This window comes from Macrobrachium rosenbergii, chromosome 8, assembly GCF_040412425.1.
Source record: "Macrobrachium rosenbergii isolate ZJJX-2024 chromosome 8, ASM4041242v1, whole genome shotgun sequence".
Classification (NCBI taxonomy): Eukaryota; Metazoa; Arthropoda; class Malacostraca; order Decapoda; family Palaemonidae; genus Macrobrachium; species Macrobrachium rosenbergii.
This window is the reverse complement of record NC_089748.1, coordinates 13,372,409-13,398,630: the sequence shown is the minus strand read 5'-3', so window position 1 is coordinate 13,398,630 and position 26,222 is coordinate 13,372,409. Positions and strand designations below refer to the sequence as shown.

Genomic DNA, 26,222 nt, shown 5'->3' with positions numbered 1-26,222 from the left:
ACTGCCAAAATTTCAAGCTTGGTCAACTTTAACTTTCGACCGAAATGGTCGAAAACGCAATTATAAGCTAAAACTCTTACATTCTAGTAATATTCAATCATGTACCTTCATTTTGCAACAAACTGGAAGTCTCTAGCACAATATTTCGATTTATGGTGAATTTCTGAAAAAAAAATTTTTTCCTTACGTCTCATGCGCAGTAACTCAGCCGAACATCTCAGAAATTCTTTCATCATGTTGTCGTAATGTTTGCATCGTTTTACATTAGTCGTTACTTAAACTTTTATATATGAAAATGTGTGCAATTTCATGTAGAATACAACAGAAAATAGCTCATGGTTGTAGCTTTTATCAGTTTTGAAATATTTTCACATAAATCACGATAACTGCCAAAATTTCAACCTTCAGTCAACTTTAACTCAACCGAAATGGTCAAAAAACGCAATTGTAAGCTAAAACTCTTACATTCTAGTAATATTCAATCGTTTAACTTCATTTTGCAATAAATTGGAAGTCTCTGGCACAATATTTCAATTTATGGTGAATTTTTTAAAAAAACATTTTCTTTACGTCTGCGCTGTAACTCGGCCAAACATCTCAGAAATTCTTTAGTCTCATTGTCGTAATATTTGCACCACTTTATATTAGTCTTTACATAAAGTTTTATATATGAAAATGTGCGCAATTTCATGTACAATACAACAAAAAATAATTCATGGTTTTAGCTTTTATCGGTTTTGAAATACTTCCATATAAAATGTAGAAAAATTCGACTTTTCGGTCAACTTTAACTCAACCGAAATGGTGAAAACTGCAATTGTAAGCTAAAACACTTACAGTCTAGTAATATTCAATCAATTAGCTTCATTTTTCAACAAACGGGAAGTCTCTAGCACAATATTTCAATTTATGGTGAATTTTTAAAAAACATTTTTACGTCCGCGCATTACAATTCATGCATCATTTTGTGATAATATTTTCTCTGTGTTGCTTTGATCGTTTTAAAATTTGTTATATACCAAAATCATCGCAATTTAGTGTACAATACAACTAAAAAAATTAACTCATTAGCTTCAACCGTTTTGCTTACAGCGATTTGTATACAATTATATACGAGTTTTTTTTCACTGTCATATATTCCAATATTTATATATGATAATATTTTTTTTCATTTCTGATGGTTGCATACTAAACTTCAGGCAATGACAAAAAAATGAGCCAAAAATGAACTCTTAATCTTAAAAACTAAGCGTGCTGTGATTTTTGAAAAAACTTCTTTTCCGCTTCGACGCTAACTCACCGAACGCTGCCGGCATACGGGAGACGTTTTTGTAAATAGGGCTTCGGCGTTAAAGGGTTAAGTGGAAATGCCCAATTACCAGTATTTTGAAGACTCTGAAGGCCCATTTTTTTCTTAATGAAAGGTTACCACTTTCAGTTGTACACTGTATGGCAACACTGCACAAGGCACCAAAGGTTCCTTGGCAACATCCCCTCAATTCAAGTTGCGTTACTTCCTATCTTTTACTTTACATACGTTCCTTTCATTCTCTTCCTAATTAGGTGTCAAATTTCTTGAACCTACTTTCCTGCAATCTTCTTTAAGAACAAATCCTTCAGGTGACACCAAGGAGTCTAGTAATGTTGGTCAGTGTTCCCAAGAAATTAATTCATAAATATAATGGTACAAACCTTTCAACTGTATCATTTTTATTTTCATGTTCATCTATAGATATCTCGGTACTATGCTGTATCCACTGATATAAAAATAGGAAAAATGTTTATACAGCCATTTGATAAATGAATATTGTACTGCTAATCCTATGAAAAATGACATTTTTATAATAAAATACAGTTTTATATATACTTACCCAGTAATTACATAGCTATTAGTTTCTTTTCACCGGCAGCTCAAAATTTTGAAATTGTGGGTCACGCTAGTTTGTTTTGGTTATGACGATGTGCCCCGCCCACTTTCGGGTGTAAGAGAAGGTACAACATAGCAAAGAGCTTCAATTTGTTTATGCCCATATGTCCAAGTGAGGGGAGGTGGGTGGGCTCCGATTATGTAATTACTGGGTAAGTATATATAAAACTTTCTTTTATTATAAAAATGTCATTTTGATATAAGTAACTTACTCAGTAATTACATAGCTGATTCCCACATTGAATGGAGGTGGGAATGTTGGACATATCTACCCCAAAACATTATTATTAGTAATGAGCTTGAGAATAGAAATTTGCTAACACTGAATCGATGTTGTTGAACCTTACCTGATAAGACAGCTGCTACAGGTAGATACTGCCTCTGGTTGGTGCTCATCTTATCCAGTAGAGGCGAGGCGGTAAAGCCTTGAGGGCATAATACTACAGTGGGTGCTTTGTAGCAATGGACTAATTTCGGAGGGCTAGCAAAGTAAAACAAGATGCCCCTGCCCAGGGTGCAGTACCACACAAAATAACCAGAGTAGATGGTCACCATAACCACCAAAAAATCAAATTAAAAACACCAATACCCAACCATAAAACCAAAAGACTGGAGGGTACTCCGAGTACATAGTACTCCCAGGCTCTCCAAAACTCAACACCCTAAGAAAGGCGAAGAGATTAAAGAAAGGACATTGCTTTCTACGTTTCCTTCCCCAACACCACGCCAGCCGCGTAAAACAGACCCAAGGTACTGCATTGATCATAAGTACTCTCAATACCCCTTAAATAATGCGATGCAAACACCAACTTGCACTTCCAAAACGTCACTTGCACGATTGACGTGAGGGATAAATTGCGCTTAAATGCCAAAGACGTAGCGACTGCTCTTATCTCATGGGGTTTTATCTTAAAAGAGGAGAGCAAGTCTTCATTCACCAAGGAATGTGCTTCAGAAATCAGATTCCTCAGAAAAAATGCCAGGGCATTCTTAGACAAGGGTCTCAAGGGATATCCCACAGAATGTCCTTCATTCTGTGAAGATAAAACTTAAGGGCCCTTACTGGACAGGGAGTTCTTTCTTCTCCAGATGGACCCACTATCTTGGACAAGTTCTTGATCGTATAAGAACAAGGCCATGGATTCAATAACCATTCGTTCTTAGCCAGAACGTCTAGGGAAAAGGAGCAAACTGCATTCTCCTGAGAAAATCCTATGTTTCTGTCTAAAGCATGGATTTCACTGGACCTCTTGGCGGTAGCCAAGGCAACCAGAAATAGAGTTTTCCTGGTTAGATCCCTTAAAGAGATAGTTTGCATGGGCTCAAAACATGAACTGGAAAGCCACTTAAGGACCATGTCTAAGTTCCACGACAGCAAAGGTTTTTCTTTAAGCTTTGCGGTGTCAAAAGACTTAATAAGGTCGGACAAATCCTGGTTCAACGATAAGCCCATTCCTTTATGGCGGAAAACTTAGCGAAGCATAGCTCTGTATCCTTTAATGGTAGAGGTGTAAAGTCCTTTAGTGGAGCGTAGGAACAGAAGAAAGTCCAGTATTTCTGCTACAGAGGTCTCAGAAGAGAACACGTTATTTTTTCTGCACCAGGACCTGAAGATGGACCATTTTGCCTGGTAGACATTATCTGAAGACTGTCTTCTACACTTCGCAACTGCATCTGCAGCGGCTCTCAAAAGCCCCTCTTTCAGAGCAGTCGCCTAACAGTTTGAACCCCTGTTAGGGCCAGAGAAGACAAGTTCTGGTAGAATCAACGGAAGTGAGGTTGACTGAGAAGTTGTTGCTTCTGTGGCAGCAGTCTTGAGAAGTCCACAAGAAGTTCTAGTAGATCCGGGAACCACTCTTTTGCTGGCCAGAAGGGAGCTATCAAGATCATGGAAAGGTTTTGATGAGACTGGAATTTGTTGATGACTTGCCTCACTAAACTGAAGGGGGGAAAGGCATACAGATCTTTGTTGGACCAATCCTGCAACATTGCATCGGTTGCCCATGCCAAGAGATCTGGAACTGGTGAGCAGAAGAGAGGAAGTTGGTGATTTCTGGAGGACACGAACAAATCTATCATGGGTTTCCCCCAGAGCTTCCACAGATCCAGACAAACCAACAGGTCTAATGTCCATTCTGTGAGAAGGATCTGTCTTTGACAGCTCAATTCATCCCCAAGAACATTAAGTCTTCCCTGGATAAAACACGTTGCCACTTGAGTGTTATTCAGGTGTAACCAAAGAAGAAGGTCCCTTGCTGCTTCGTTCAGGGAGAAAGAGTGGGTTCCTCCTTGTTTCTTGATGTATGCCAGTGCCATCGTGTTGTCTGAATGCAATGCTACTGTCCTCCCCCGAATTTCTGAAGTGAAGCACTGTAGGCACAGAAATATCGCCTGTAATTCTTTTACGTTGATGTGCCAGTTTTGCTGTTCCTCAGACCAAATCCCTGACACTTCTTTTAATCCCAAAAGAGCTCCCTAACGCATCTGAAAAGAACTCTAGGCTGGGGTTCAGAGGATGAAGAGATTTCCCTTCTGATAGTCTCTTTCTGGAATTCCACCAACGAAGATCCATCGTTATCGGGAACACAAATGAGTCCGGAAACTCTTTCCTGTTCCAGCTGGCTCTGAGGAAGAACTGAAGAGGTCTCAGGTGAAGTCTTCCCAGAGTGATGAATTGTTCCATGGATGAGAGGGTACCTAGAAGACTCATCCACTGATCGGCCAAGCAAAAGTTTAGATTCAGAAATTCTTCCACAGTCTGGAGACACTTTTCTATTTTCTTCGGGACTGGAAAAACCCGAATATCCTGAGAGTTGATCGTCATCCCTAAATAAGGAATCTCCTGAGAAGGCATCAGGAAAGACTTGTCTAAATTGATGAGAAGGCCAAGGGGAGAGTTGTGCAAATGTTCTCCATACATTGAGCTTTCGAGCAGGAACGTAGTAGCCAGTTGTCTAGATATAGGGATATCTTTATCCCCATAAAATGAAGCCATTTCGCTAGGGCAGCCAATACCCTGGTGAACACTTGCGGCACTGGTGAGAGGCCGAAGCAAAGGGCCCGAAATCAGAACACTTGCCCTCAAACATAAACCTGAGGTACTTTATCAAAGTCGGATATACTGGATGTGAAAGTACGAGTCCTGCATGTCGATAGACACCATCCATTCTCCCTGGCGAATGGATGCAAGGACCGAATGGTTTGTTTCCATCTTTAATGTTGTCTTTTTGACAAAGACATTTAGAGCACTTACGTCCCAAAACGGGTCTCCAGCCCCATGATGACTTGGGCACCACAAAGAGATGGTTGTAGAATCCTGGAGAGTGAATGTCCTCTACTAGCTCTATAGCCTCTTTCTGAACAAGGGACTCCACCTCTAGCAAGAGAGCAGCAAACCTCTCTGAGCCTGGGGAGTAAGCTGTTAATTCGAAGAACATCTCTGCACCACAAGGCGCTTCAGCGTCAAATTACAATTGTCATTCAAAAAAGATGAAGAGAATTGTTCCAGGGTGTCCCAATGACTACATGATGGGTGAGCTGAATCCTTGCTCTTCTTACAAGGAACAGGGGAAGAAATCTCAAACTCCACTGCACGCCTTTTCAGTGGGCGCGACTTGTCTCCATAGCTCCATGCACGCCTGGGACTAAAGTCTTCGCAGCTGGAGGACATACAATGTGCGCTCACTTGAAGGCCTTTCCTAGAAAAGTCTAATACAATTCCAAAAAACGGGCAGAAAGTCGTCAACCAATGATCAAAACTCACCTAACACTATCTTAATTATGCCGAAAGGCTACGGAAATAAATACTTCACCAATTGAAGATACAGCAAACAACCAGCAAAGTATAAATTCCAAAATTCGAGCTGCTGCCAACCACAATCATTCAATCACAGCCAGCAGAAACAAATTGAAGCTCTCTGCTATGTTGTACCTTCTCTTACACCCGAAAGTGGGCGGGGCACGTTGCCATAACCGAAACAAACTAGCGTGACCCGCAACTTCAAAATTTTGAGCTGCCGGTTAAAAGAAACTAATAGATATGTAATTACTAGGTAAGTTACTTATATAAAAATAATACTTAATTGGTGTGTACACCAACTATAAAGATTTTAAAGTCATTTAATCCTTTTCAATTTAAGTAGTAAAACACAGACTGTATCTGTTAATTATCAAGATCTATTGAGACTTGACAAGCTTTTCAACTAAATGAATACAGTATATAAAAATATGAATATTAAGGCTTTTAAACAAATTTTTAAAGAAACTACTGTTTCAGAACCTTCAACATTCCTAATTTATCCGACCATATTAAACAAGATCCAAATATATTTATCAAGAACAACCCTTTCAGCCCAGCACTATTAGAGTTAAGACTGTAACTCAGTGGTCTCGTTAAACTAACAAATAAAAAAGTAACTTCTGATAATAAATATGAGTTATCCTAGATGAAGATAAATTTTCAGACAAGATACACAAGTCATAAAGAGCAAAGAGAAAGAATAGGAAACTCTGATATCACAATGGCTTCAAGATTTGAAGAAAAAATCCTTACTACAAAGGGGAAACTGAATATGCCCTGAATTCCTGAATATCAGGAAGTCACCAAAATACCAATATCCAAGTTAACTCTCTTACATGACTGTAATTACTAATAAATATTCTTGCCTTATTAGGCACCAATTGTGCTATAGCATTACAATTAGTGAAAAAATGATTGAATGAAAACTTTAAAATAACAGTTATAAAAGTATTCTACTGTGGCGTAACCTTAAAATCATACCATGATAATAAAATACTAAAGCTATTACGGATTACAAAGGAAAATTTGTCAGTACTTCAAATATTATATATCACCCAATTTTTGCCTACATGTAATAAATATGTGTCTAAAACCTAAGAACTTGTATAAAAAAGTGTATTAAATACAACTTAGCTGCAACATAAAGTAAAAAAAACCTGGTATAATGCTCATGAAAACTACACATGAGATGAACTTGAGGATAAATTCAAGTCCCTCACTTTCCCTCCAACAACCCAACAACTTTAATAGGGCACCTTACCTTTAAAAGAACAACAGAGAGAGCTGCAGTTAGGACCATCTGCAAAATGGGCGTGATATTACCAAGACACTACGCAGCCAGCTTTTGCATTTTCATTTTATGAAGTAACTCTATAGAGTGGTCGTCTGAAAACGTCATCTGTCGTTTTTGCGAAGGGTAAAAACTGGGTGATTTTGTGAAATTGGAAGAATCAACATAAGAATCATCAAGTGCTCCATCCACCTGTGCAAGTGCTATTCGGTGTTCCTCGCCTATGGATGTGATTTCATTCTCAAAGTTGTAATATTCTTCATAATATTCATGGTCCATGTTCAGCTCCTCTTCTGAAATATAAAATGCATTTTCAAGATTACATATTGATTATATAATAAAAATCACTGATAACTGAATGAAAATTATACACTTAAATTCTTGAAGAGGTTTACTCGCACCAAGGTGAAAAACTACTGAATTATATTTACAGTAACCTTGTTCATTACATTTTTAAAATGTGGTTGGGTCACCTTTTCACAGCAATGTTGACAAATGCTGAATTGAATTACAGGATACTGATAACATTTACAGCATTTTTGCAAAGGTATAAGAACAACCAAGTCCACAATATATTCTTTTTTTTTAAATCCCTAGTATATACCATGATATTTTCTTTATGGAAAATACCAAAACATTTATAAAGTATATAAAGCATCAGTATTTCTGGCCATCTTGAATTGGGAGCCTCAGTACTTCTGGCTACCTTGAAGTAGAAGCCTCAGTACTTCTGGCTATCTTTAAATGGAAGCCACAGTACTTCTGGCATCCATCTTGAAATAGGAGCATAAGTACGGAGCATCAGGGCTTCTGCCCATCTTAAAGTGGGAGCCTCAATAATTCTGGCTATCTTGAAGTAGGAGCCTCAGTACATCTGCCTATCTTGAAGTGTGAGCCTCAGTACTTCTGGCTATCTTGAAGTGGGAGCCTCAGTACATCCATCTATCTTGAAGTGGGAGCCTCAGTCCTTCAGGCCACCTTGAAGTGGGAGCCTTAGTCCTTCAGGCCATCTTTAAGTGGGAGCCTCAGTCCTTCAGGCCATCTTGAAGTGGGAGCCTCAATCCTTCAGGCCATCTTGAAGTGGGAGCCTCAGTCTTTCATGCTATCTTGAAGTGGGAGCCTCAACACTTCTGGCCATCTTGAAGTGGGAGCCTCAACACTTCTGGCCATCTTGAAATGGGAGCCTCAGTACATTCACCTATCTTGATATGGGAGTTTCAGTATATCCACCCAGCTTGAAGTAGGAGCCTCAGTACATCCATCGATCTTGAAGTAGGAGCTTCAGTACATCTGCCCAACTAGAAGTTGGAGCCTCAGCACATCCATCCGTCTTGAAGTATGAAGTGGGAGCCCTAATACTTCTGCCTATCTTGACATAGGAGCCTCAGAACATCTGCCCATCTTGAAGTGGGAGCCTCAGAACAGCTGCCAATCTTGACATGGGAGCCTCAGTACATCTGCCCATCTGAAGTGGGAGCCTCAGTACTTCTGGCTATCTTGAAGTGGGTGCTTCAATATTTCTGGCTATCTAGGAGTAGGCCCCTCAGTACTTCCATCTATCTTGAAGCAGGAGCCACCCACCTTGAAATGGGAGCCTCAGAAATTCCATTCCTCTCAAAGTGAGAGTCTCAGTACTTCTGGCTATCTCAAAGTGGGAGCCTCAGTTAATATTACATATCAACGATGTAGATTTCTTTTTAACTTTTTAGAATGTATCACTTTGTAGTGTTATTTCCTTTTAAAAGATGTTACACAAAATTCTACTGTTTTTCTATTTTCTGTAACCAGTTACAAATACTGCACACATACATTCAGTACTCACACAAGTGCCATACACTGAGATGTGTGTGTGTGTGTGTGTGTGTGTGTGTGTGTGTGTGTGTGTGTGTGTGTGTGTGTGTGTGTGTGTGTGTGTGTGTGAGTGTGTGTGTGTGTGTGAGAGAGAGAGAGAGAGAGAGAGAGAGAGAGAGAGAGAGAGAGAGAGAGAGAGAGAGAGAGAGAGAGAGAGAGAGAGAGAGAGAGAGAGAGAGAGAGAGTCTCCACTATTTTGCCCTACCAACTACTTGGGTCTTCCCTTTCCTGTCCTATTCCACTGCTTACCAGTTGTAATTCTGGCTAGTAGTTTAATGATCTCTTGACATTTTTGCCTTTCTACATTTACAATTTTTGAGATATCTCTTACTTTTTACAGTTCTCTATAAGTGCTGGTTACATTTCAACCACACAATATAAAAAAAATTAGTTAATTCAGAGCTTTGCAAATAATTCTTGGTAACATGAATATGGCATTCAACCTGCCCATACGAGCATACTAGGTTAGAGTATGCTACTATAATTAATTCACACCACCCGTGCATCTGATATCTAACCCCGTCTCTTACGGCGCTCATGTTTGGCAACTGATCAGCCAGTCACAGGGCTGCAAACTCGTCAGTCTCTTCCAGCCGTCACCGAGTCAACATCTACGCTGCAACCTCTCCTCATAAAATATCTTTCAAAAGTTGTAACTTTCATTACACTCACTTTTACCCAAAGAAAAGTAGTGTTTCTCAATTTTATCACTAAACATCGTCAAGCCAATGATTTAAGGATTATGATAATATATATGAATTATGTACTTCAGTAAGCTTATTGCTAAAATATGCATTGTGAAATAAACATGAAATTTCTAATATAAAATATTTTCTTTCATTCCTTACATGATATTGCAGTGCATTTACCATTTATCATCTTGTGTTTCATAAAATATTGTAGTTTAAATGTCATGGATGACAATGCTACCAAAAAATTATGGGTAGGGCTATCAATACGAAAATAACAAGCAAAAGATTAAGAATATTAAAATGAGCGGGGATGCGCACAGACAATAGCCTCATGTTTACTTCACTATACATATTTTAGCATTAAGTTTACTGAAGTATATAATTCATATATCAATATAATCCTTAAATCATTGGCTTGACAATGTTTAGTGATGAAATTGAGAAACACTACTTTTCTTCGGGTAAAACTGAGGTGTAATGAAAATTATAACTTTTGAAAGACATATTTCACGACAAGAGGTCGCAGCATAGATGTTGACTCGGTGACGGCTGGAAGAGACTTACCAGTTTCCAGCCCTGTGACTGGCTGATCAATGGCCAATCAGGAGCATCATAAGAGGCGGGGTTGGATATCAGATGCACAGGTACTGTGAACTGATAATAACGAACAGTGGTTACAGTGATAAAGCGCAAGCAACAGAAAATTTTCTACAGTATTTATTACCAAAAATTATATACCTAAAATTTTACAAAACATTAAGAAATATTGTTTTCAAGGTACAAAATAAACAAAAAATTACTAACATATTGTATATTATACCAATATTTTATAATATACCCCACAAAAATATTATTGTACTTTTTGTTCAATATTTATTTTTACAATTTCTCCAGTGTGTGTGTGTGTGTGTTGGTAAAAAATTATACAGTACAGAGAATACAAGGAAAAATAACTGGGACAACTATCAGAGATCTATCAGTGTATACAAAAAAAGACTATTGCAATTAAGGCAGATATATTTAATAATTAGAATTCTCCAAGGTGCTATACCTTACTTTGTTTTATGTTAGGAAGATGTATGTGTAATACTATCCTTAAGATAATTTTGATATAGAATATTATATACAAGTAAAACTGAATATTACATCACTACAGTCATATCAGCATCCTAGAGTAGTGGTGCTTGAACACCAATCATGACCTGATAGATATTCAATGGAAACATGACCTCAATGTCTCTGAGCTGAGCATAGGGTATTTGGGGGGGTTTACAGGTCTATCTATCTAGTCATCAACATCCATTTACTTGGCCCCCATTTGTACTAACATGGGTGGAGATGGGACTTTGCAGCCAATCTTAAACGAATGTGTTCAATTTCTAAGATACCGTGCAACACTTCAATGAACTACCCAATAACATAATGAAATCTATTTTATGTCATTTTGACTTTTTGGTTGTGTTCCACTTTTTAAAATGTTACAATGAAGTACAAGTATTCAGATTCAAAATGACACCAAAGGCAACCTTCATCATGATGAAATATTCACAACATGGCAACATAAGAAAAACATAGCTATGTCCATAAATAGTCTGTGTGCAAGCTTTCTCAAAGATGAATAATGGGACCCCCTATAATCTTAAAATGAATTCGACTATACTAGTTTAGGGACTTTTTCTGTTCTTCCTCCATTACAACAGTCACAATTTTCAAGCCTTTGCTTGTGCTTCTTCATTAATTATCCATAATCTTTAGTACTGACAACATAAGGATTGTCTAGTTGCAACAGCAGTTCAAGTGACAATGACAGCTATGCAAGCTGGAATCTGTCAATTCCTTGTACAGGTAGTTCCTGGTTATTGGCAGGGATTCCATTCTGACAGTGCGATGATAACCGAAAATCTCCAATACCCGAAAAATTGGCATTTTTCAGGGATTTTTCGGCAACTTTCGGGCTTACCAGCACCTCTGTTAGGTATGTATTAGCACCAATACCCAATTATCGGCGCCAATAAGCAGAAATCTGCAATTTTCGGCGCCGAAAATTGTTGATTTCGTTGCTAGACAAGCGCCCTAAAACCGGATCGCCAATAACCGGGGACTGCCTGTACTTGCTTGAGATGTTTTAACTTGGTTTTTAGTTTTATTCTAGACTATTTTACTCCGTATTTCAATACTTTGGTTACCTCACCTCACACCTAAGAAAATCCCTAGTCTTGCTCTCTCTTCTCATATACGCAACTTAAAAAAGCTCAAATTTTTATAAGATGAAAAGAATAAGTATATTTATTTCAGACATTTGCAGCCTATGAAATATTTTTAGTTTTCTTTGCATTACTATCCTACGCAAGTTGTCAGTAGGTTGTTTGCCCATTTATGCAGATAGCTGCAAACCTCCAGCACAAAACCACAAACAACTAAATCCATGAATTTGTAAGGTCAACTTACATTCATACCTTACACGACAGACAATAAAGATATTTCAAATAATTATTATTATCAAATGACAATTCTGAAACACAGTAACCATACTAACCAAAATAAACCCTGCAAAACTGAAGCCATCCATCAACCAAAAGCTGACATATGATTGACATTATGTTAACAATACCCATAACTTTATTTAAATTAATGGCAACATGATACAAAACACAATACTCATAACTTTAGGAATAAATTAAAGGCATCAAGATACAAAACACACTAAAATCAATAAAAATATAACTGCAGATGTAAATGCATACATGGATTGCTGTTGAGCTTGTTTTAATACTGATGACATACTGTACACCAGGACCATTAGTTTGTTTACTACGTACAGTCACTCAAAAATGTTTTGCAACATGCTCCAGAAGTTTTTGTTCACCTAACAGTAATTTGTTCTTTTGATATTTACAAGGAAATGTAATTTTCTTATTCGACTTTGGTTACTAATCATACGGTTAACAATAAAAAAAGAAAGGCGAGTGAAAAATTCATATTACGAAAAATGACAAAACATTTTGAAAAATTTCACTTCAGATGATTGGGCAAAAGAGTCTAAGAAGAAACAATATTTTGAATCTAGATAAAAGCTTATTGACTAATAAAATAATATTGAATAATCATCAGTGAAATTATATGTAAATAAAGAAAGAAAGAATTCAACCATTATTGTTGCCAAAAACAAAAAAGAAAAAATCTCATGTTATCGTGTGACTCCACATTTGGGCAGGAAAGTTAAACTACACTGTCTCGTCACTTGCACCGATAAGATGGGCAACAGGCTCAGCCGCACCACAATCATTAGCATGCATAAGACTAATGTCTCTGTTGTAGATGTTGCTCGGCAGCTTAGCATAAATAAAACAACCACATATAGAGGGATACAACAAACAAAAAAAACGAGGAAATATGATAAATTCATTGTAAAAAGTGGAGGACGACCCCATTGTTGCACTACTGTTAAGGATCATCATTGGATGATCACTGAAGGAGCCTGCCTAACTCCCCTGACAGCCGGTGTTGCTATAAAGAGAGAACATTACACTCTCCCTTCAAGTTGCTGCTCAAACCATCCGTAACAGGCTACATGAGACCAACATATTATTTCATCATACTCCTGCCATGAAACACTTCATATCAATGAAACACAAGGAATAGAGGCTAGGGTTTGCATTATAATATAATCCAGTGGCCAATGATTTCTGTAAGAGTCATCTTTTGCGATGAGGAGAAGACATTCTCCGCTAATGAGCATGGTAGTCCTCTTCACTGCTGGCATTTAGCATTAACTAAATTAATGTTGAACTTCCTGCTAATTTTAATTCTTTAGATATTTAGATAATGAGAAATACAAAAATAGGCGTTATGTATTCAGTTAACTTCATAAGAGGCATCAAAATGATAGGCCTAAGTTGCAATGAAAGAAATGAGAAATTACACATGATAATGGCATTATATAAATATGTGTGTGTGTGTGCGCAATTATATTCTATGTATTACAAAAATAAACGTGAAATCTGTTAGTCTAGTTCAGTATATTTTATATCAAGTTTCACTAGTTCACAATATACATAGGATTAGTCATTCAAAAATTTGATTAACCCTTAAATGCCGACTGGACGTATCGTACGTCGACTAAAATTGTCTGTCGGGTGACGAGCGGACGTACCGTACGTCGACTACTAAAAATTTCAATCTTCTGTCAACTTTGACTCAACCGAAATGGTCGAAAAACGCAATTGTAAGCTAAAACTCTTACATTCTACTAATATTCAATCATTTACCTTCATTTTGCAATAAACTGGAAGTCTCTAGCACAATATTTCGATTTATGGTGAATTTTTGAAAAAAACTTTTTCCTTACATCGGTGCGGTAACTCGGCAGAAAATTTCAGAAATTCTTTCGTCATTTTGTTGTAATTTTTGCACCGTTTTATATTAGCCGTTACATAAAGTTTTATATGTGAAAATGTGCGCAATTTCATGTAAAATACAACAAAAAACAAACCATGGTTGTAGCTTTTATCAGTTTGGAAATATTTTCATATAAATCACGATAACTGCCAAAATTTCAACCTTCAGTCAACTTTGACTCGACCGAAATGGTCGAGAAACACAATTGTAAGCTAAAACTCTTACATTCTAGTAATATTCAATCATTTACCTTCATTTTGCAACAAATTGGAAGTCTCTAGCACAATATTTCGATTTATGGTGAATTTTTAAAAAAACTTTTTCCTTATGTCCGCATGGTAACTCGGCCGAAAATTTCAGGAATTCTTTTGTCATTTTGTCGTAATTTTTGCACCGTTTTATATTAGCCGTTACATAAAGTTTTATATATGAAAATGTGTGCAATTTCATGTAAAATACAACAAAAAACTAACCATGGTTGTAGCTTTTATCAGTTTGGAAATATTTTCATATAAATCACGATGTGACAAAATTTCAACCTTCGGTCAACTTTGACTCGACCGAAATGGTCGAAAAACGCAATTGTAAGCTAAAACCCTTACATTCTAGTAATATTCAATCATTTACCTTCATTTTGCAACAAATTGGAAGTCTCTAGCACAATATTTCGATTTATGGTGAATTTTTGAAAAAACTTTTTCCTTATGTCCGCTCGCGGTAACTCGGCCGAACATCTCAGAAATTCTTTCGTCACTTTGTCGTAATATTTGCACTGTTTTATATTAGTTGTTACATAAAGTTTATATGAAAATGTGCGCAATTTCATGCAGAATACAACAATAAATAACTCATGGTTGTAGCTTCCATCAGTTTTGAAATATTTTCATATAAATCACGATAACTGCCAAAATTTCAACCTTCGGTCAACTTTGACTCGACCGAAATGGTCGAAAAACACAATTGTAAGCTAAAACTCTTACATTCTAGTAATATTTAATCATTTACTTTCATTTTCCAACAAATTGGAAGTCTCTAGCACAATATTTTGATTTATGGTGAATTTTTTAAAAAACCTTTTTCCTTACGTCCACATGTAACTCTGGCCCTTTATCTAAGAAATTCTTTTCGTCACTTTGTCGTAATGTTTGCACAATTTTATATTAGTCTTTACATAAAGTTTTATATATGAAAATGTGCACAATTTCATGTAGAATACAACAAAAAAAAAACTCATGGTTGTAGCTTTTATCAGTTTTGAAATATTTTCATATAAATCACGATAAATAGAAAAAATTCGACCTTCGGTCAACTTTAACTTGACCAAAATGGTTGAAAACTGCAATTGTAAGCTAAAACACTTACAGTCTAGTAATATTCAATCAATTACCTTCATTTTGCAACAAACAGGAAGTCTCTAGCACAAGATTTCGATTTATGGTGAATTTTTGAAAAAAAATTTTTTTTACATCCGCTCGTTACGAATTCATGCATCATTTTGTGATAATATTTTCTCTGTGTTGCTTTGATTGTTTTACAATTTGTTATGTACCAAAATCATCGCAATTTAGTGAACAATACAAAGAAAAAAAAATAACTCATTAGCTTTAACCGTTTTGCTCACATTGCGATTTGTATACAATTGTATATGAAATTTTTTTTCGCGCTGTCATATATTTCAATATTTATATATGATAATGATATTTTTTTTTATTTCCGATGGTTGCATACTAAACTTCAGGCAATGTCAAAAAAGGAGCCAAAAATGAACTCTTAATCTTAAAAACTAAGCGTGCTGTGATTTTTTGAGAAAAACTTTTTTCCGCTTCAGCGCTAACTCCCGAACGCCGCCGGCATACGGCAGACACTTTTGTAAATAGAGGCTCGGCGTTTAAGGGTTAATAATAATGTGCAAGCAAATCTTTACAAAAGTCGTATTTGTTGATGTTAATAAGACTAATAGTTCAACTTATAACAGTCATAGGCCTATGTCTACAAAGTTCACACATGAAGGAGATAAAACAATGATAGTGATGGCAGTTGGAGATGAAAATATTAAAACATAAGAACAGGGATGACCTCTGAAGTATTATAGTAACATTCTTTAATTAAGTAAAGTATGCCAACAGTACACAGTATCAGAAAAAGCCCTGTTTAAGGGAAACTGCAGGTAATTTCTCGAACCCACCACTAGTGAGTGTTCAGTTGTTTCATGTGCTTACAACTGAGTTGCCAAATAGCGCCAGATGTCACTATTATAAGCTGCTGTCCGAAAAGTTTTGAAGTATGTTGCAAAACATTTTTGAGTGATTGTACCATTACGAAATAACTTGACTTGAGAAGATTTTCCCTTATTACCAATACAAACAAAGCCAAAAAATTATATTTTAAATTAATTAAATTCTGTAAAATTAATTCTACAAAAAAATTCCATACCTTTTTCATCTTCATCCTGTGAAATTGTAAGGTTTACTCTCTGTTCAAGCTTAAAAGCATCTGCCAACATCTCTAATGTATCCAGGGCATGGGTAAATTCAATCATTGGTAGCTGGCTTGTAACCCTCAGTAATCTCAGCAAGACGCCATGAGCAAGTTGAGTCTTTTCATTAAATCCCAACTCTGAAAAATTATTTATAACAAAAATGTTAGAAAGCATTCATTCAATTCTGGACAAAATTTACACAACCATGGAATCTATTATTTTATTAAAAAAAAAAATTATCTTTTCATAAAAACCCACTACAATATTTTTCAAGTAACCCTTTTTTACACCACACTAACAGGTCCAAAGGGGACATAAACAGCCCAACTAAAATCAAGACTTCTCTCATAGCTGGTCTTGGCCAGATGAGTACCTGCTGGCACAGCGATGGAGTATGAAAAGACTCGAGCCAGGGCAGCCACTACTAGCCAGGTTTGTGAAAGAAAATATCCAACATAGATTCCCATTAATTTTCATCAGTGAAAGCAGGTGGGTTTGATGACTCACAGCAGTAGGAAAATAGATTTTCCTATGCCAAACCTGTTTAATGATAGTACATCCACTGATTTGTCCAAAAAATGATCCATGGTGAAGTCACATGAGTGATGACCTACCTTCTTTTGTTTAGGATTCCCATTAAGGATTAACGATGAAGTAAGGGAAAAGAGCCTCTACAGTATATGTGTTATATATGGCACTAAGGGTACTTGTCTAATTATGCTGGGGTGGGATGCAAGATAACTGCTCTGTCCCTCCAATAATTCAAAAGTGCCATGGCATCAAGGAGACCCTTTGCTTTCCACTAAGGAGCCTATAGGGTAGGACTTACCATACTGTCTACTGACACACAGTGCAGTTGTACTTCTTTAATCTCATGGTAGTACTTTTTGACGAACACTAACTCTGATGACCACGCCATAAACACAGAGACTTCAAAAGAAGTTTCCAAAGAAAGGCAGCAAGGTACACACCTTCCAGGCCTCATGCAACATAAGGAAGGAGTAGGGGTCCACCTCTTTATTAAAAGGCCCAATGATAATTCTCAGTTCATGCAGTGAGTGTGGCTTGTTACTGCTAGGGTGTAAGAAAAGAGGGCTATCTCGTTACATTAGCCATGACATCTAGTAAACCTCAAGTGACTACATCTGGCATAATGTCTTATTTTTAATACAGAGCTCCTGTTGAAGAATAGAGGATTTCCTATTCAAATGGTTCTCATTCTTGGCTAGGAATGATGGGTCAGGGAGCAATATCAAGTACAGCTAGATGTGTGGACGATGAAGTATTGTCTCTGCCTGAGAAAGCTGAGTCCACTAACCCAGGCTCCTGATGCCAAGATGGTCAAGAAAACCACCTTTTGGAGCCTATGGGTTGTGAATTCATTGAGACCACTGAACTGGAGAGACAACAGGAGTTGAAGAACCTTATTCAAGGACTTGAAAATGGAAGCACTTGCAGAAACCAGTCTTTGCAATGTAAAGAACCAGAGGAGGGAGCTAAAGACTTCAGATTTGGAGTCAATGACAAATCCATTAAGCAAGCACTCTGATAGCAAAAACCCTTTATGCCATAATTTTGGCAGCAGCAAGGCATTTCTTCTCAAACAGGTGGATCAGGAAATTTAGAATGGGTTCTAATGAAATTTCAACCAGGCCTCTCTAACCACACTTTCCATAATGGACTGGTATCACAACATAGATGAGGTCTGTAGACTAGATACAGAAAATCCACAAGTGAAGGTACCAGCTCAGACAGAACAACAGATGGAAATGGGATTCATTTCCTCACTCACTGTCACTTCAAAATGAACCAAGGACTGCTTGACCAATTTGGGGCCACTAAGTTTAGAGTTAACATTTTGAATAAAACCTTCAAAATCTGGAATTACAAAGGAAAGAGACAGATTGTTCTCCATCTGTTTCAACCCTGCTGTTGCCTGTGTGTCCAGGTTGGAGACATACTGAAATACACTAGTTCTCTCGTTTATGGATGTGGAAGCAGGTTAGCAATCACTTGAAAGAAGAGTTTGTCTAACATCTATTTAGTCGAAGCTGCAGTCTGCCTCGATAGGGAGTCTGCTGTTACACTCAGCAGCCCTGTGAGGTGGATTGCTGACAATTACCACTTCCTTCCCTGAGCCATCAATAGGAGAGACAGTATGAAGAAGTTACGTATACCTTAGTTTAACCAGACCACTGAGCTGATTAACAGCTCTCCCAGGGCTGACCCAAAGGATTAGATTTATTGTATGTGGCTAAAAAGCAATTGGTTACCTAGCAACGGGACAGTATGACAGCAATGAGAAGAGTTAAGCAGGAGTCAAGCCTCCATATACAAGTCATTGCTTTCATATTGTCTATGACCAACAAAATTTGGATCTCTTTGGACGGTTTAATTTTCTGAGAGATAGGAAGATGGCCACCAACTGATGGAAACAGATGTGGCATCCCCTTAAAACAGGCCATCAACTAGTTTATCTGACAATCCTCCTAATGACCTCCCCAACCTGTCAAGCAAGCATTTACAAATGTAACCACCTGCATGGGCAGGGGAATCAAGTTGCCCTATTGGCAAGAACACCTGTCCAGGTCCATGGACAGAGTATTTTCCCAACCACCTGCTGTGAGGACCAGATTCTCTTTATGTCCTTGAGTTGCAGTATGAGGATTAGACCTACCACAGACACAAGCTGTAACAGGCCCAGGATCCATTACAACTGTCAATGAAAAACTCTGGATTGAGCTAGGAACCTTTGCAGGTCTTTTCTCATAAAACCAGCCACGGAGGGTATCCCAGTGGGGTCCCAACAACAAAAAATGCCTGTTGGCTGTGAGGCAGGACTTGTCCCAGTTGATCAGGAAACCCTTTGACTGGAGTCTATGTACTACCACTCAGGTTTCATAAGCACTCCTCTCAGGTGATCCCACACACTAAACAAAGCCAATTGTCCAGGAGATGAAGATGGTGCCTTACACAGAACTACGAAGTGGGTATTTAATCTGAGATTTTGCCCACTGGGGCACCAAATGGGTGGACAGCCACATCCAGCTGGAGCCTTTTTCATGCAAGTGGAAAAACAAGTGTTCACCATTCTCTTGTGGAGTTATCAAATACTGGGATGGCTAAAATGATTGGCTTTATTTCTCTGACCCATGCTTAACCGCAAAGTTCTGAAATTCTGCCTCAACATGATTAACTGTTTAAAAGGTGAAGGGGCAGAAGGCTTGGGCCACCCATAAGAGGTATTAGTTTTCAAGGATTGTGGAGGTGCCATAATTTCCGTTAAAACAGAAGAAAGTGGCTTCAATGACTTTGGCAGCCATGCCAGCATGGAGAAATGACACATTTTTAAAGTAATTTGCACTTTTCCTAACATACAAACCTAAGGTCTTTGCATATGGGATTAACTTTCAGTGAGCTGGAAATCAGGCCAGTACACTTTTGCAAGATGGTTGTGGTAATAGCTACCGATGGTAGGGGCAGAAGCACTGCCCACCAAGTTGGTGCACATTCAATTCTACACAGTTTACCTTTTGGCCCAGGTAAGAGAATGAGGGGTAGTACAAGTACAAGGTGGGCCCTTTATGTAAAGACCTCAGGTTTGTATGATCCGAAAAATACAAATTACTTAAAAACTTTGTCGAATGTCCCTACACAAATACCGTCGCTCGGTCTTTACATACAAGATACTTACTTTTGGAGGGAGGATTCTGAGTAAATCTCTGAACTGACTGGTAGTTTGGCTCACCAGGATACTTTCTTCCTGGTCATGAAAGAGCAAAGGAAGGAGACAATACCTCTGATCTATTGAACAAGAGAGATGTTAAATCGTCAGACTTCCAGGCATTTTGAATTGAAGGAATGTAATATCCTTGAATCAAAAAGGTTTGGATGAACCCACAATGTCAGAGACCATAAAGCTAAGAATAACAAACTGGGTTTGCTCATAGTCAGTCCCTCTCTCCCCTTGCCAGAGAGAAAGGAAGGATTTGCATCTAGTAATCCAAATGGAGCTATATTATAGATAGGATACTCAGTCATCTAGATCACCTGCACACATGCCCATCCAGTAGGTGATGGCTTGTTCAGTTCCTCTGCCCACTGGAAGAGGAAGAAAGACAGGAGAAAGCGAAGAGGCCAGTCCCACACACCTTCTCCTTGCAGCCGTCAACCCTAGGCGAGATGTAACCTGTCCCCCAAGAGCTGGGTGAACTACATGACTTGTTGAGCATCAACCATAGGATCCAAGGAAATGGAGTCCAAGGATCTATGGGCAACGTCACAAGGTAAAAGGCGATGAACATGATCTGCACGATTACATTCTATCCTAGCCCCTAATCAACAGGTTCTTCCTGAATGTGATGGACAGACCGATGGCCCTGACCTCGAAAGATCTGGCCAGAAACATACTGATGTCCACCAGGAAGTTGCAAGGTACACTCGTTTAATCACCTCACTTGTCAGAAAAATGATATTTTTATAATAAAATAAAGTTTGTTCATACTTACCTGGCAGATATATATATAGCTGTATTCTCCGAAGGACTGACAGAAATTCAAAAACTTATGGCACACGCAGTGGGGCCAGGTGGTTAGTACCCATTCCCGCCGCTGGGAGGCGGGTACCAGGAACCATTCCCATTTTCTATTCAGATTTTCTAGAGCTACTGTCTCCTGAGGGAGGAGGGTGGGCACTATGATTATATATATCTGCCAGGTAAGTATGAACAAACTTTATTTTATTATAAAAATATCATTTTGTTCATGAGACTTACCTGTCAGATATATATATAGCTGAATCCCACCATTGGAGGTGGGAAGAGACAGAATAGGATTTTAGGAAACAAACATATGTAGGCGATTGACGCTTGGTTCCTTACCTGTTAGCATTGCTGACTTCGTGATTACTGTCACCCAAGTCTGCTTCTGCTTTACTAGAGTCTCCAGCGGTAGCGACCTGTAAAGCTGGTGAATTCTAGATGATCTGTCAACGGGGCGAGACCACAATGTGACTAGACCATATGACCTTACTGTGAGGGCAAACGACAAACAAAACCACCACCTGACCAAGCCTAGCTAAGGCAAATGTTATAACATAGACTAAGGACTGGGACGACCACCTCAATGGTGGTGACCAACAACCATAAAAAACACCAAAACTAAAAATAAACACACCTAACCAAAAACTATAGGAGGGATGAGTGTTGCCCTCTTCTCCCCAGATCGTGTTTATGAAACGTATGGCCCTAAGCGCACAGCAATTCTTCAAAAGAAGTCTTTACTTCAGTCAGGTAATGTGAAGCAAACACAGAATTGCTTCGCCAAAAGTGGCACCCAGAATGTCATTGAGAGACAAGTTTTTCTGGAAAGCCACTGAGGTAGCAATGGCTCTCACTTCATGAGCTTTGACTTTCAAAATGCTCAAATCCTTGTCTTGAACACTGGAATGGGCATCTAAAATTGTGTTCCTTAAAAAGAACGCTAGAGCATTCTTAGAGAGGGTAAATCCGGCCTCTTAACCGAGCACCAAAGATTGTTAGAAGGACCTCTACAATTCTGAGTCCTCTGTAAATAAAATTTCAGAGCCCTGACAGGGCACAGGGTCTCTCTGGTTCTTGACCAATGATCTCCGTCAAACCCTTAATTTCAAGGCCCTGGGCCAAGGGGAAGACGGGTTTTCATTTTTAGCAAGAAACATAGGGCTCAAGGAACATATCAGCATCATGGCCTTTAAAGCCTATAATCTTGCTGATAGCCTGAAGTTCACTAACTCTCTTAGCCGTCGCCAGAGCAGTTACGAAAATAGCTTTTCTGATCACGCCCTTGAAGGATGCAGAATGTAGAGGCTCGAATTGTTTCGACATTAGGAATTTAAGGACAACATCTAAATTCCACGAAGGCAACTTTGGGTGAGCTACCTTAGAAGTTTCAAAAGACCTTAGAAGATCGTGAAGGTCTTTGTTGTCCGTTATGTCGAGGCCTCTATGCCTAAAAACCGCTGACAGCATGCTTCGGTAGCCTTTGATGGTAGGTACTGCCAGCTTTAAGTCCTTCCTCAAGTACAAAAGAAAGTCGGCTATCTGGGACACAGAGGTTGTGGTAGAGGAAATTCCCTTACACTTGCACCACTTCCTGAATAAGACCCACTTCGATTGGTACACTGCATTAGAGGAGGCTCTCCTGGCGTTGGCGATCGCCTTAGCCACAGGTCTTGAAAAACCCCTCGCTCTGACCAACTTTTCGATAGTCTGAATGCAGTCAGACTCAGAGCGGGAAGGTTTTTGTGGTACCTCTCGAAGTGGGGTTGTCTGAGAAGATCTATTCTCATAGGAAGCGTCCTTGGGAAGTCCACTAGGAATGTCATGACCTCTGTGAACCACTCCGCTGAAGGCCAAAAGGGGGCGATTAATGTCATCCTCAACCCTTCTGAGGCCACAAACTTCCTGATGACTTCCCCCAGGATCTTGAATGGGGAAAGGCATACAGGTCCAGACCCTTCCAGTCCCAAAGGAGGGCATCTACTGCTGCCCCCTGGGTTGAGCACGGGAGAGCAGTACAGAGGTAGCCTTGTCGTCCTTGATGTTGCAAAAGGTCCACCAAAGGACGCCCCAAAGCTTCCAAAGCTCCTGACATACCTCTGCGTGTAGGGTCCACTCTGTCGGAAGAAGTTGACGCTGCCGACTGAGAAGGTCCGCTCGGACGTTTTCGACCCCTGCTACGAATCGCGTGAGAATCGTAACTTGTCGAGAATGGGCCCACAACAGGATCTCTTTGGCCATCAGGAAGAGGGACCGAGAATGAGTACCTCCTTGCTTCTTGAGGTACGTCAGGGATGTGGTGTTGTCCGAGTTGATCTGAACCACCCGGCCTACAACTTGACTTTCGAAGAACTGAAGAACTAAGAGAATCGCTCCCAATTTTTAGATTGATGTGCCAGGACACCTGTTCCCCCTTCCAGGTGCCTGACACTTCCTCCCCCCCTAGCGTTGCTCCCCATCCCGACTAGGTCGGGGTTCTGAAGAGAGAGTGAAACCCCTTCTGCCAGTTTTGCGGGATCGAGCCACCAACTTAGATGGTCCTTGGCAGAGAGAGAGATCTTGAGAGACTCTTCTAGATCCTCCTTGTTCGTCCAGTTGTCCGCGAGGAAAAACTGGAAGGGTCTGAGATGTAACCTCGCCAAGGAAACAAACTTCTCCAGTGATGAAATGGTCCCCAGCAGACTCATCCATTCCCTCACCGAGCATGTTTCTTTCCCCAGGAAGGCCAAAACTTTTTCGAAGCAGTGCTGCCGACGTTCCTGGGATGGAAAGGCTCGAAAAGCCACTGAATCCATCTGAATCCCCAGATAAACAATGGACTGAGAGGGGATCAGATGTGACTTTTCGAAGTTCACTAGGTCCTCCAGACACCTTTCTTTCGACGAAGCTCATATTAGCCAGTCGTCTAAGTAGAGCGAGATCCTTATGCCCGCTAGGTGAAGCCACCGGGCAACGTTCCTCATCAGAACTGTGAAAACCATAGGAGCCGTACTCAGTCCGAAACACAGAGCCCTGAACTGGTACACTCATCCCCCCAGGACGAACCTCAAATACTTCCTTGACTGAGGATGAATGGGGACGTGAAAATATGCGTCCTGGAGATCCAGTGAGACCATCCAATCGCCTGGTCTTAATGCCCTTAAAACGGACTGAGACATCTCCATCTTGAACTTTTCCTTGACAACAAAATGGTTCAGTCTGCTGACGTCCAGGAACCAAGAAGAGACGATTGTAGAAACCTGGAGAATCCAAATCCAGGACTGCTCTCTATGGCTCTCTTTTTGACCATCTGATCGAGCAGATTGAAAAGAATCTGTTGTTTCTCTGGGTGGTAAGAGGCGACAGATCCTGGGTGTTGAAGATGGAGGGAAATTCGAGAACGGATCCTGTAACTTTTCTCTATTACACTGAGGACCAGGAGTCCGCCCCTTTTACTCTCCAGGCTTCCGAAAACAAAAGAAGCCTGGCTCCTACTGGTGTCTGGAGATCCTGTGTATCACTTCTTGCCCCTTGTGTGAGAAGGGGCGCCACCTCTGGAGAAGCCTCTTCCTCGAGGAAAGGATTTAGAGGAGGAAGCTTTGCCACGAAAGGGCTTCTGCCTCTTGGCGGCTAGTCCCTGAGAAGACGAAGACGGGACATTAGGACGTCTGGAAGACTGTGCGAGAAGGTCTTGTGTAGCCTTCTCCTTAAGGCTGGAGGCGAGATCCTTAACTAACGGCTGGAGGAAGAGATGGCTAGAAAGAGGGGCGAAAAGCAGTTCCGCCCTCTGTGCAGGAGAAACTGACTTAGCTGCAAAATTGCAGTATAAAGCCCTCTTCTTCAAGAATGACGTACCGAAGTGAGCAGTCAGTTCATCCGCGCCATCTCTGACGGCCTTGTCCATGCACGAAAGCACACTGGACAGCTCCCCCAGAGAGATAGAGTCTGGACTCCGAGTCCTCAAGTCCAAGGCCCCCAAGCACCAATCTAAAAAGTTGAAGACTTCCATAGTCCTAAATAGCCCTTTGAGATGATGATCAGTCTCCGAAAGCGTCCAGGTCACCTTGGCTGAAGAAAGGAGAGCCTTCCTTGGAGCGTCGACCAGACTCGCGAAGTCTCCTTGAGAAGAAGAAGGGACTCTAGAGCCAATTTCTTCTCCAGTCTCATACCATATCCCAGCCTTCCCGCACAATCTAGACGGAAGTAGGGCAAAGGAAGACTTGCCTTGAGTTTTCCGATCCTCTATCCACGAATTGACTTTCTTGAAGGCTTTCTTGGTGGCGAACGAAGTCTTCATCTGAAGGAAGCCGGGCGATTTCCTCACCTTCGACGAAGCTGACTGCGAAGGGGGGAGAGAGGAGCAGAAGGCTGGAATTTATCAGGAAATAATTCCCTCAGCATGTTGGCTAAAACCTGATAATCCGAAGAAGACGACAAAGAGGGGTGTTCTTGCTCTGCAGACTCCGAATCATGAGACAACTCTCCCTCTTCGACGGGAGCGACAGGAGAGTCTTCCGGAAGTTGAGGAAGACTAAGACCCTGAGGTCCGATTCGGAAGAGAGACCTCTTCTTGCGTGAAAGAGCAGGAGAAAAATCTGGAGCGTCCCGCACAGAAGCGTCCTGACGAGCGTCCTGCTTTGAATGCTGCCGAGCGTCCTAAAGAGTGTCTAGACGAGAGGGGAGAGAAGCGTCTTGCCGAGCGTCCTGAAGAGCGTGATGAGAAGCTGGACGAGCGTCATGCCGAACGTCCTGTCGCGTATCCCTTCGAGCGTCTTGGCGAGTTGCAAGAGGGGCGTCCTGACCAGGAAAAGAAACCAAAGGATCAGCCGCCTGGGGAGAGTCAAGACGAGGCAAAGAAACCCGACGATCCAACGAACGATAAGGGCGACCAGGAAAACTCGCCGGAGAGAGAGACGAACGAGGAGCAGGAGAGGGAGACCTCTTAGACCTCTTAACGGGCAGCTTCAAGTCCTTGCGGCACCTACGAGGTTCAGACTCCTTAGCAGCAAGTAGGGAAGCCAACTGCCGCTGCATATCCTGGAGAAGACGCTTCGAAGGAGAAGATTCCCTCTCAGGAGAAGGGCTGCTCTTGTGAGAAGAAGAGGGGGAAGGGGACGTCCTCGTCCTTCTACCATGGGCGACGACAGCTCTCTTCTTGGGGCGACTGGGACGCTCAAAAACGTCCTCCTCGGAAGAAGTCCTGGTCCTCTTATGCGGCGGCAACTTTTGGAACCACTCAGGAGAAGAAACGAGGGCTCGAGAAAGAGAA

General features: G+C 40.2%; 1 protein-coding gene across 1 annotated transcript in view; it reads right to left on the bottom strand.

The window, feature by feature from the left end:
* Positions 1-607: 607 nt before the first annotated feature.
* The window catches only part of LOC136840607 (von Willebrand factor A domain-containing protein DDB_G0286969-like), a 93,008-nt gene continuing 67,393 nt past the window's right edge, over positions 608-26,222 (bottom strand). The window contains exons 6-7 of the mRNA XM_067107293.1: positions 16,392-16,574; positions 608-7,310 (exon numbers count right to left, since the gene is read on the bottom strand). Coding sequence (XP_066963394.1) covers positions 7,057-7,310; positions 16,392-16,574 — 437 coding nt within the window. The 3' untranslated portion in view covers positions 608-7,056. The remainder of the gene's footprint in view (positions 7,311-16,391; positions 16,575-26,222) is intronic.